Raw genomic sequence first — 11,680 nt, 5'->3', positions numbered from 1 at the left:
ATGGTTCAGGGTGCTGAGTGGCTGGGGACCACACGCCTATGGTTCAGGGTGCTGAGTGGCTGGGGACCTTGCCTTACTCCTGGGCGGTGGAACTCAGGGGATACTTTTTGTGCTTCACTGCTGATGCTGACGCACGTGGCTGGAGAGCAAGCCTTTTTATTTAGGACACCATGGGGTCTCACATTTTAGGCAGGTGAGTAAACCTGCCCTGAACTACCTCCAGTCCACAAAAAACCGGGGTAGAGTTCTGGGAGTTTGTTTGCTCTTAGACCAGGGTGGTCTAGAACTCACAGGGGCCCTCTGCCTCTAGCTGCTGGGAGTTCCAGGCATCATGCCGTGCGAATACTTGGACTTGAGCTTTGCCTTCTGTCCACACTGTTGTAGAATGAACAGTAGATAGGTGTATTTGGTGGCAACTCTGTAGGCAGAGCTCGAAGTGGATAAGTGAGGTGCCTGATGTGGCTGTGTCCCCCCTTATTCTACAGTGCTTTCTAGGGTCCTCTGTCCACCTGCAGGGGCTTGGTGCATGAGGATATGAACCCGTTGTACCCACCCCTTTGCAGGCAGGAGCAGCCACTCATAGGAACCGCAGTCACAGGTTAAAGGCTGTTTGCATGTCCTGCTCTCTTTACTTTGAGCAGGCTGCTGAGGAGCTTGCTTTGGAGGCTGTTGCCTCCTGAAATTCTTGGTGGGGCTTCTTCTCCTTACCATGTAGGGGCCTGGCTGACAGGGCCTGGTCCCTGAGGACACTAAGGGACAGCCTTGCTTTAGAGCACTTGGGAAGGGCTAGGAGGTAGGGCTCCCTTAACGGCTCAGGGTCTTGCTTGTGTTGAGGTGACTTTGACCAAGCCTTCTTCTGTGGTCAGTGTTGCCTAGAGCATTAGTGAGTCCTGCCCTGGGGGTCAGCCAGGTCATTGTAGCCACCACAGGGCCTGGTATGTGTGGAGTGAGTGCCCTTTCAATTGTGCTGACTTCCTACTTAGTCACTGGTGGGTGGTGCATAAAAAAACTGAAGTTCAGCCCCCTCTTGGCCCTTATATCTTGAAGTAGTGGGGTTGGGTGTGCAGATATTAGGTCTGCCAACCTCTTATGGTACCTTATTTGACAGCCCCCAGCTGAAAGGCTCTGAATGCCCTACCATTTTCTCAGAGAAGTCCCATGTGCTCACCTGCTTCAGCCCAGTAGCCCCTGGTACTCAAACTCACCCTGTCATTTCTGTCCCAGGGCAAGAAGTACAAGCCCCTGGACCTGCGACCCAAGAAGACTAGAGCCATGCGCCGCCGGCTCACCAAGCACGAAGAGAAGCTGAAGACCAAGAAGCAGCAACGGAAAGAGCGGTTGTACCCACTGCGCAAGTATGCAGTCAAGGCCTGAGACGACAGACAATAAAGTGCAAGACTCACTGGATTTCTGCTTCTGTTTTACACTGGCCACCTGGGGCCTTGGGACGAGGTGGGAAACAGGTCACCTCGTGCCTATAGCAGATGACAGCCTTATGGGATGGGGTAGAGTAGTCCCTGCCACAGATCTAGTGGCTGCGTTCTTAGTTACCTTAGGCCCGTGGGTAAGCTACATGGAAGAGGTTCTTGACTTTGAGCAGACTTGTCATCTTGTCACATCAGCAGCCCCTGACACTAAGAGTTTGCCATCTGGGGTGAAAATGCAGGCATGGGCCACATCCAGCTTGCCCTGTCAGTAACACAGCAGCAGTCGGGGTTCGTGAGTCCTGCCAGTCCTGGACACCTTGCACCCGTCTTTGTACTGGCCCTGGTGCCTTACCTTTAGGGTCTCGAGGCATTTTCCTGTGAGGCAGTCCCAGACTTTCACCTAAAAATAAAAACGGGCAATACAGTTGAGAGCTATCTGCTCTGAGGCTCAGATATGTCTGCAGACAAGGTCACATATCTAGCCTTGTCCTTGCCTGTCTTACGCATGGGCATTACTAGTATGGCCGAAGTTAATCTGGACAGGGGGCTTACCGCACGAGAGTAACCAGCACTGGCCAACTTTAGTTCATCGGGAGAAAAGGCTAAGCTATTCACCCAGGTGGTATGGCCCCTGAGCTGAAGAAGCAGATTGTTGGTTGTAGGCTTCCATATACGGATGGTCTTGTCCCAGGAGCCAGATGCCTAAACAGACATTCCTGAGCTCAGTGGACCACCCCCACCCCCAAAGGCAAATAGGGACTGGCGTTGGCCTGGAGCCCCAGTTAACCTAGCTTACCAAGAGACCAGATGCTGAGTAGCGCAAGCAGCTGATGTTGCCAGTGTGGCCCTCCAAATTGTGGTAGGACACAGCTGGGGTTGATGCCCGCAAGTCCCATATATGCACAGTCGAGTCCCAGGAACCAGTGGCCTGTGGGCAGTAATGAGTATGAAACAGCCCTCGGATGGCCACTGATGCAGGTTGTGGTGGTGGTGGGAGAAAGCTCACCAGAGAATCCGAGGTTGGAGAGAAGTCACTGCTCTGGATGGAATCACAATGCCCAACCAAGAGGTGCACGTTGCAACCCGACTGTAAAGAGAGTCTGAGCTGCAGAGGGGTGCCCAGGCCCCTGCAGCTCAGACCTGACTTCCCAGGCATTGCCCTTCCTCCTGCTGAGGCTCAAGCTGGAACCTGAGGCCTAGACCGATTTAGGTGCCTGATTGGGTGTGGAGAGTAGTAAGCACTTAAGAGCAAAGGCTGCATTTGGTCACCTCTGACCTAGGCCCCAGCATACCTGCACTTCCCAGACAATCACTTTCTTGTCCCAGCCACCTGATGCCAGCAGCTTTGAGTCAGGGCTGAAGCTGATGGTTTCTACACTCCTCTGGTGACCTACAGACACCAACCCAAAGGTGTGAAAGAGGATGGGACAAAGTCCACAAAGGAGCCAATGTGGCTCCTGGCCAAACTGCTCACCTTTCAGCACATGTAGACACTTGGATCTTGCCACATCCCACAAGCGGGTGGTGCGGTCACAGGAGGAGCTGGCAACGAGGCGGCCATCAGGAGAGAAACTGCAAGACTTAACTGGGCCTGAGGCAGAGAGCACATGGCACTGCCCTGCCCTGATTTATCATCTGTAGTTCCAACCACACCTGGCCTGAGCTGGGTTCAGCTACATGTTTGCCCAGGGGGGTTGGTCCAATCCAGATCCCTCTTCGCAGCACCATACTCTCACTGCCCCAGCTAGGTCTTTGGCTCTGGCCTAAATTGTCTTTGGTGTTAATCACCCTCTACCACCATTGCTTCATGTGTCTTTAACAAGTCAGGCACCTAGCTTGTGTGGCAATGGTTGAGGTAGTAAGACCAAAAGCAGTCTGACATGTTCACATGTGCAGCACAACAGGTGACCTTGACATGAGGCTGACTGGAATAAGCCTATCAAACATTTGTCCCACTCCGAGAAGGCTTCTAGAGGTAAAACTACATGGGGAGGGGGGCCACATTTCATGAGTAGCTCTGCTGGAAGAGGAGCATTCAAGTCTCTTAGGTCTGATCCCCTGAGTGTTAGGTTTAGTGTCACCCTACCCAGCTGTCTCTGCTGGACTTTGCTCCAATCCTCTCCCCCAAAGTCCTAGGTCACCAAGGTAGACTCAGAATGTCAGCATAGAGTCTTAGATCTCTCTCCAGCCAGGTGCCTGAGCCCCACCTCTGTGGCCTGCCAGTCTCCACAGCAGTCGCCCATTCTTCGTCCCCCATACATACACACAACCATCATCTGAGGCTGTGAGCAGGGTCCGGCCATCAGGGGAGAAGGCAGAGCAGTTGACCTGAAAATGCAGGGCAAAAGTGGTCCTATGCCTGTCAGGAGTCACTTGTCCCCTCAGCTTTAGCCATCCCTAATCTGCCCAGGATCCCCTGGCGGGTCCATAAACTCCAGGTCCCACTCCACAGCCATGCAAAAACAAGTTCTAGCTCAAAAACTAGCAACCTCAAAGTTAACCCTAAGCATTGAGACCAAGCTAGAAATAATGATGCACACACCTTTGATCCCAGCACCAGGGAAGACAATTGCCTCAAGTTTGAGGCCAGCCTAATGCTGCCTCAAAAGACAAAGCACGTCTGTGTGAGCTTGAAATCTTGTTAACGTAAAGAGTTCCTTGGCCAGACCGCTACATTTCTCTGTAGCTATCCTAGAACTCGCTCTAGACCAGGCTAGCTTTGAATGCAGAGATCCTTCTGCCTCTGCTTCCCGAGTGCTGGAATTAAGGGCCTGTGCTACCACGGTCTTTAAAAATGAACCATGCGTAGGGAAAAACCTGGTGCGCACACCTGAATCCCAGCACTAGGGAGGCAGAGGCAGATGGATCTCTGTTCAAAACCAGCCACATAGTGAAACCCTGTCTCAAAACAAACAAACAACAAGAAGAAAAAAACAAAAGAAGAAGAAAGGAAGGAAGAGAGAGAGAAAGAAAGAAAGAAAAGAAAGAAAGAAAGAGAGAGAGAAAGGGAGAAAGAAAAGAAAAAAATAAACCTAGGGTCTATTCTTGAGTTGGGATTTGACCCCACCAAGCCTGTGTAGAGCACTGGGGCCTCACCTCCCCGTGGTGTTGACCGTAGAACCTCACTCTGCCCACGGCCAATTTTCTTGGGGCCCTGATGCTCATGGGCGCCCGTTCCAGAACCGGGAGGGCACCCTCCTAAGCGGGCACCAGTCCCGTCGGAGGGGCCTCGGTTCCTGACAGGGTAGAAGGGAAAGGGAAACTGTGTACAAGCAGTCTCCATGGTAATGGGGCGGGGCGGCGCAGCCGCAGTGGGGGAGGTCTCTGAGCTGCCTCCATGGAAGGCGGTAGTGAGACTGAGCGCTTCTAGGTTGCAGCAAGTGGAGGTAGAGTAGCAGAAGAGTCTTCCAACCTTGGGAACCGCCCTGCTGGCCAGATCTGGAGCTCCTCTGACTGTCGAACAAGACGTTGAGCAGAGTAGCCACTAGAGGGCGCGTTGGCCCCGCACACCGGGACGCCAGCTGTATCGCCCCAGGACTCCTTCCTCTCACAGAACAGGATCCGATTTACCACAATCCATAGTTAAACACGTGAGAGCCTAGCACGTGGTAGTACCCACGAGCAACCAAGCTTCTGGCCAGGAGTGGCTGGCAGCCCTGGGGCTGAGAACAACATCTGCCTCTACCTCCAGGGTGCAAGGAGCCCGAAGCAGAGCGTGCCTAATGCAGGGCATGAAAAATATGTCAGTCTTGGCTAACGTTCCCTACTGTGCCAGCTGCTGGGTCCGGGGGTTGAAGGTGCAGGAGGGAGGTCCCGGGAGCGCTTAGGATCGTAACATGGATTTTGACCTGAAACCTGCAAAGAACAAACCTTTACAGGTGAGAGAACTGAGGTCCAGAGGCAGAGAGTGGTGCTGGTCCTGGATTTGGTCCCTTCGCTCATTAATTATCAGAGCGCTCACAGCAGATGTCTGAGGTCCCTTATTTCTGGTACCTCTGAGAAACAGGCTCCCAAGGGGATGAGGCATGGACAAGTGACTTAGTTCCTCCATGACAGAACAAGCCTGCCAGCTCCCCAACCAGACCATAGTGTGCAGGGATGGATGTTGGGCAGGGCAGTAGAACTTTGGGAGTGTCAAACTCAAGGTTTCCCAGCATGACTCATGCCCCCTTTCCCACAGTCCTTTACCAGAATCTTCTCACGGGATCATTCTATTCCTGTTCTATTTTAGGCCCCAGACAACAAGACGGGTATGGAGACGACAATGGCAGCTTTGAGCCAGGCCACCCTCATCCACACTCCCAGAGGGTGCAAGTCACTGAGTTGGCTCCTTGGAGACCTGTCTGTTCTGAGATTAGAAAGCCACCGCCACTCCTCCCCACCTATGACTCTCAGACACAGCCCTCAGAAACAGAATTCCCTAGCCCCCCCCCCTTCTCTGCTCACACATCAACACCCATGCCCACACATTCCCTAGCTGCCTGACTGCTCCTTTCTACCTTGAGCATATTCACTGGATTGTCTATCTACAGCATCCCTCCCATCTATCCTACTTAGGATTAGTGTTGCTGTGATGAAACACCATGACCAAAAGCAAAGTGGGGAGCAAAGGGTTTATTTGGCTTGTTCTTGTACATTGTGGTCCCATCATTGAACAGGTCAGAAAAGGAACTCCAACAGGGCAGGAATCTGAAGGAAGAAACTGATGTAGATGCGATGAAGGAGTGCTGCTTACTAACTTGCTCATCATGGTTTGCTCGGCCTGCTTTTTATAGAGCCCAGGGCCACCTTGCCCAAGGATGGTACCACCCACAATGGGCTGGTGTTAGTCCCAAAAATGGAAGAAGAAAGACCACTGTCTCAAATCATCATGGTCAAATCAATTAAAGCAAGCAATAATTAAAGCAACCTTTTTTTTTTTTTCAATTTACGTACATGGCTGCCTCCCCCTAAGGCAGGGTTCGAGAAGTCAACATTGGACATGTGGAAGTTAAGGCTCTTATAGTTCAGGGTAGAGACTTTCCAAGTGGGGGATTTGGCAGGCAGAGGGGATAGGGCTACAGGAGCAGAATATAAATATAATAAGTTAGTCCTAACGACTTCCTGGAACAAAGACAGGGTTTCAAGGTTGGCATAACAAGATACTCATAACAGGTATTCATAACAAGGTGCCCAGTTCAGCTGTACCTCAGCCTTGTCATATGTAAAGTAGGTTCTCTTAGGTTTCCCACTGACATTATTTTTAGCTATTTTATTGAGTTCTTAATATCTACCACACTTCTGATCTTTATTCCACCCTAATCCCTTCCAACCTGTAGTAGCTATTCCTGGTTGTCAACTTGACTATACCTGGAATGAACTACAATCCAGAATTGGAAGTCTCACCTGTGATCTTAATCTGGAGGCTGAGAAATACAAGTTTCTGACCTGGATGTTGGCATGGAGATCTTGAGGCATAGTGGCTATGAGTTCCAGAAGATTAAGACAGGAAGATCTCTGAGTTCAAGGTCACCTGGGACAAAGCAAGTCCCAGATTCAGGCACACTGGCATACACCTTTAATCTGGGCCACACCTGCTGGAGACCTACAAAAAGGACATTGGAAGAAGGAAGATTCACACACACTCTCTTCTTCACCTGCTTGCCCTGTGGGGCTGAGCAACTTCCATTCATAGCTGCTGCTGACCATTGTTGGGAGTTGGACTATAGACTGTAAGTCATCAACAAATTCCCTTACTAAACAGAGACTACCCATAAGTTCTGTGACTCTAGAGAACCCTGACTAATACACAACCCTACAACACTAGGTAGGAGAGAAAGAAGATTTGAGAGGAAAGGTGGCATAGACCTCTTTAGACTACTTCCTGTAGATTAGGGGTATTGGGTTCCTTGAGGCTGGTCCAATCTTCATCGTCAGGATATCTCAAACTTTTTCTTGTCTCATTGGTCACAACCACTTAAGAAACTGCAACAAAAGGAACCACCAGCAACAGGGACAGCAGTGACTGCAACAGGTTCTATTTTACCCTCTCCAGAGTCCCCAGAATGAAACTATCTACAGCTGGCAAAAATCACGCCCCTGCTAGTGCATGAGACAAATGATAACCACCTGCTGTGAAGCAGCCTCTTATCCACACACCTGAAATTAAAACAAAAACATTCACAGAATATAACTGGTTTTTTTTGTTTTGTTTTGTTTTGTTTCGTTTCGTTTTGAGACAGGGTTTCTCTGTATAGCTCTGGCTGTCCTGGAACTCACTCTGTAGACCAGGCTGGCCTCGAACTCAGAAATCCACCTGCCTCTGCCTCCCAAGTGCTGGGGCTAAAGGCGTGCACCACCACCACCTGGCTTATAACTGGGTTTTTAAGAAACCAAAATTCTCACTAGTTTGTCTGCAAAGATGCAGTGACATGCTGCCTCTCAGAGTTGGTGACTGATGCACAGAACTGCTCAGAGACTTTGGGGAAACCCTCTTCCAGACATAGATTTCCAAATTGCCCTTCCTACTGAACATACATCTGGGTCACTAGTAATGCATAGAGGGGCCTGGCAGCCAGGGGCTTCATGACCAGTAAATATGCAGGCACTGGATTTAGTCAGGTATAGTCTCTGGGGACCCTGATGAGATTATACTAATGGGGATGACTCAGGCCCTGCCCAAGAGTCTGTAGGACTCAGATCCAAAACCCTGTTTCTGAATGCATTCTCCAGCTTCTCGGCTGCTCCTGGGGGCCCAGAGTGCCTTCCCCACATCCATCACCCCTAGCAACTCCTAGGAAGGTCATAGGAGGCATTTCATACCACCTATCTTCTCAAGAGTGAGTCCCATCATGTCTTTCTTTCAGCCAGTACTGTGGCTTTTCTTATGTCTCTCTGTGTCCCCTGCTCTACAACTCACCACACAAGCACGTTAAGTGTTATAGAAGGGAAGGACATGTCACTCTCCTCTGCAAAAGAGAAGCCTCTAGTCTTTAGGCCCAGGAACTTGTGATCACTTTCCAATGAGCAAGGCAGGAGGAAAGCCCAGAGACAGAGTGAGTGCTTGCCTCTCAGAGACTGGGGAGAGCCAGGGCCAGGGCAGGTCTCAAGCTCTTAGTGAGACCAGTGGGCATCAGCTTCCCCCTCCCTCCTGAGGAGTCAGGCCTATCTGAGCTGCTCCCCAGTCCTTGTATTTGAAATCCCGCACAGGATTTGGATACATTGGGAGAGGCCTGGGGGTGAAGAGCACCAGGATGGGCCCACATTCTGGGACCAGTGTCCTGGAGAGAAGAAACAACTTGTGGCAAGCTCTGCGGCCCTAGCCACAGGCTCACTGTCAGAAGCAGTGGGCCCATGGAAATTCAGTCTCTTCACAAACATCTGGTTCTTGATTTGATAACAGACAAGAATTCTAGGACAGGTCAGTATGAAGCAGAACTGTACTTTATTAAGAGAATTTAATTTTTTAAAGATTTATTTATTGCTGGGCCGTGGTGGTACATGCCTTTAATCCCAGCACTTGGGAGGCAGAGGCAGATGAATTTCTGAGTTAGAGGCCAGCCTGGTCTACAGAGTGAGTTCCAGGACAGCCAGGGCTACACAGAGAAACCCTGTCTCGAAACAAAACAAAACAAAACAAAAAAGATGTATTTATTATTATATCTAAGTACACTGTAGCTATCTTCAGATGCACCAGAAGAGGGCATCAAATCTCATTACAGGTGGTTGTGAGCCACCATGTGGTGGCTGGGACTTGAACTCATGACCTGCAGAAGAGCAGTCAGTGCTCTTTACCCGCTGTGCCATCTCTCCAGCCCCCGAGACTTTAATTTCAATATAACTACAAGTGCTAATAGACTGTCAGAGAAAGGGTAAGGCACAGCTATGTGTGCATGTAGGCCCCTCAAGGGATGGTCATATTCAAGCCATAGCCACATATATGATCTTGGGGACTCTCAATTATAAGGAAAACTGAGCAACTTTGCCCTCACTTCTTTCCTTTTCAGTAAGCAAGGTTATGGAATGGCTGGGGGCTCGGGGGTGGTGCCTTTGGTAGAATTTCAGTCTTTATTATAAGGTGGTTAAGGCATGTCTTATTGTACATGGGGTTTCTTATGAGAGGCCTAGAAAACTGCATGTGCACAACTGGAGGACAAGGCAACACATGCTGAGGCCTTGAGCGTGGCTCATGCCTGGCTTAGTGTTTTTACTTGCAGCATCTCTAGATGAAAGGAATATTGTCTCTATGTGGGTGACCTTCACATTTCCTCTCTTGAGTCAGGGTCTTGTTCTGTAGCCCAGACTGGCCTCCAGTTTGTAGCAATCCTCTTGCTTCTGTCTCAGATTAAAGTCTGCTTGATCAAAATGTTAATTGTGTTGGATTTCTTTAAGATCTGATTTTATTTTGAAGTGTGTGTGTATACGTACATACATGGGTGGGTAGGTATATGCACATGTGTGTAGGAGGGTATGGACACATGGGTATGTGTTCATGTGTGTGGTGGGTGCTCTTAGAGGCCAGAAAAGGACTTGAATTCTCTAGAGCTGGAGTTACAGGTGGCTGTGGGCTGCCGTATGTGGGTGCTCGGGGAACTGAACTCTGGTCCTCTCTGAGAGCCACAAGCACTCTTAACCGCTGATCTATTTCTCCACCTTCCCACCCTCCCGCCCTCCCTCCCACTCCCTTTAACTCTCAGCTGACAGAGACTTCCCCTAGACTCCAAGTCAGGGGCTCCTTTCCCGTGTTAATTTCTCATGTCTTGGTATCCCATCCCACCAGCAGGCCTTGAAGCAAGCTCTACATAAGCCTCAGAGGATTTCTTTCCCTAGTACTGTGCATCCAGGGTGGCTTCTCTCCCTTCCTCTCCCCTTCCCTCCCCTCCCCCACAGTCACTTGCACAGAGGAGTCAGTCTTGGTTTCTCAAGAAGCTGCTGTGAATGCCTGCAGGTGCTGTGGTTTGCCCGTATCTGTATCCGTATAGTAGACCATCCTCCCTGAAATGCACTAATTTGTCATTGTCCCTCTGGATGTGTAGAATGCAGTGTTGATTGGCAGGCCCTGCATTCAAAGGCCCTTCTAGTTTTCCAGAAACGCTGTCTCTCGTAAGGTAGCCTTCGTGCTAGAGTCAATTGAGGTTACAGCAGCAGCTTTATTCTCTTGAAAATGTGATGTACACTCTTTCCCGTGAGCACCTGTTCAGCCAGGGCTCCCTCCCCGTCTGCTACTCGCATAAAGATTCTTCAGACTCGCTTTAGACTTTGTATTATGCTGGCTAAATGTCATTCACTTGGCTCCCTTCCAGCCTGCTGGCCTTGGAAGCATTGTAGGAGTCCCACTCTTGTCATACAAAGCCTTCATTTTCTGATGTATAGACGCTACAAAAGTATAAGATATATAAATCCTGATCGGGAAGTGATGGTCTAGAAGATAGCTCTGTGACCGATCATCCCTAGCGGGTCCAGTGTTGCTCTGTCCCCTATGCCCATGGGAGCTTGGACCAGTGGGTGAGATGTAGAAAAGACACACTCCTCGATAAGAGATGGGGGTGCACACAGCTCAACCAAGGCTCTCTGAGTGCAACTGAGATAAGCCTAGAAGACCTTAAGCAGCTGGGATCCCAGATGAGAAAGAAAGGAAGCAGAGATACACATCTTAGAGTCAGGGTCCTGCAGCTTCTTTGGAGACGTTGTGATTGGTCTAGCCTAAGTCGTGTGGCAGCTTGGACAGGTCATGTGCACCCTGAAGGGCCCACCTGGAAATTTGGGCTTGGCCTGGCCTCCACCTGTTCTTCACAGCTGCATTCTAATCAGACTCCTTATCTCTGTCCTTCATCTGTCTGACCGGTTCCACCATTTCATCAACTCCAGCTGAGTGTGGCAACAGGCAGGGACCACAGCAGGGAGTCCAGTGCACTTGAAGTACTCTTATGGGGGTGAGCTGGGCGCTAATACATTCGGTTTGTGTGAATCCAATGGCCCCAAAGACATCAGGAAAAAATACCTCTTTTTCAAAAACTCAAGGAACCTGCATATAGTGAAGTGCATACCTATGACTCTCATGCTAAAGAGGTTAAAGCAAGATTGCGAGTTTGAGTCAGACTAGGTTACATAGAGAAATTCTGTCTTGACAACTTAAAAACAAAACAAAAATAGGAAGGGGGAGATGTAGAGGTGCCTATGTGTGCATTTAAAAGTTGTCTTGTGCTAGGTGGTGCACGCCTTTAATCCCAGCACTTGGGAGGCAGAGGCAGGCGGATTTCAGAGTTCGAGGCCAG

General features: G+C 50.0%; 2 protein-coding genes and 1 long non-coding RNA gene across 3 annotated transcripts in view; 2 read left to right on the top strand and 1 right to left on the bottom strand.

The window, feature by feature from the left end:
• The window catches only part of Rpl35 (ribosomal protein L35), a 3,455-nt gene extending 2,048 nt beyond the window's left edge, over positions 1-1,407 (top strand). Inside the window, exon 4 of the mRNA XM_031370126.1 lies at positions 1,225-1,407. Coding sequence (XP_031225986.1) covers positions 1,225-1,374 — 150 coding nt within the window. The 3' untranslated portion in view covers positions 1,375-1,407. The remainder of the gene's footprint in view (positions 1-1,224) is intronic.
• Positions 1,407-5,539, bottom strand: Wdr38 (WD repeat domain 38). Its single transcript, XM_031370125.1, has 10 exons — positions 5,298-5,539; positions 4,524-4,663; positions 3,635-3,755; positions 2,902-3,018; positions 2,720-2,817; positions 2,434-2,514; positions 2,224-2,355; positions 1,980-2,129; positions 1,780-1,827; positions 1,407-1,689 (listed from the first exon to the last, which is right to left on the bottom strand). The coding sequence occupies exons 2-10, from the start codon at positions 4,590-4,592 to the stop codon at positions 1,606-1,608; spliced, it is 900 nt and encodes a 299-aa protein (XP_031225985.1). The 5' UTR covers positions 4,593-4,663; positions 5,298-5,539; the 3' UTR covers positions 1,407-1,605.
• On the top strand, positions 4,743-6,335 carry LOC116090117. Its single transcript, XR_004118564.1, has 2 exons — positions 4,743-5,305; positions 5,659-6,335. It is a non-coding gene; the product is annotated as an uncharacterized LOC116090117 (long non-coding RNA).
• The last annotated feature ends 5,345 nt before the right edge of the window (positions 6,336-11,680 follow it).

Source organism: Mastomys coucha, unplaced genomic scaffold (genome assembly GCF_008632895.1).
Source record: "Mastomys coucha isolate ucsf_1 unplaced genomic scaffold, UCSF_Mcou_1 pScaffold15, whole genome shotgun sequence".
In the NCBI taxonomy this organism is placed as follows: Eukaryota; Metazoa; Chordata; class Mammalia; order Rodentia; family Muridae; genus Mastomys; species Mastomys coucha.
This window is presented reverse-complemented; position numbering and strand designations above follow the sequence as displayed.

Bases quoted from the DNA above. Each gene is read 5' to 3' on its own strand.
- Wdr38 (XM_031370125.1), bottom strand. From the start codon at position 4,592: ATGAGCATCAGGGCCCCAAGAAAATTGGCCGTGGGCAGAGTGAGGTTC. The intron at 3,019-3,634 runs GTGGGGCTCAGG...TCTCTGCCTCAG, and splicing joins GAGACTGGCAGGCCACAGAG to GCCCAGTTAAGTCTTGCAGT. The intron at 2,515-2,719 runs GTATGCTGGGGC...CTCTCTTTACAG, and splicing joins TGATTGTCTGGGAAGTGCAG to TCGGGTTGCAACGTGCACCT.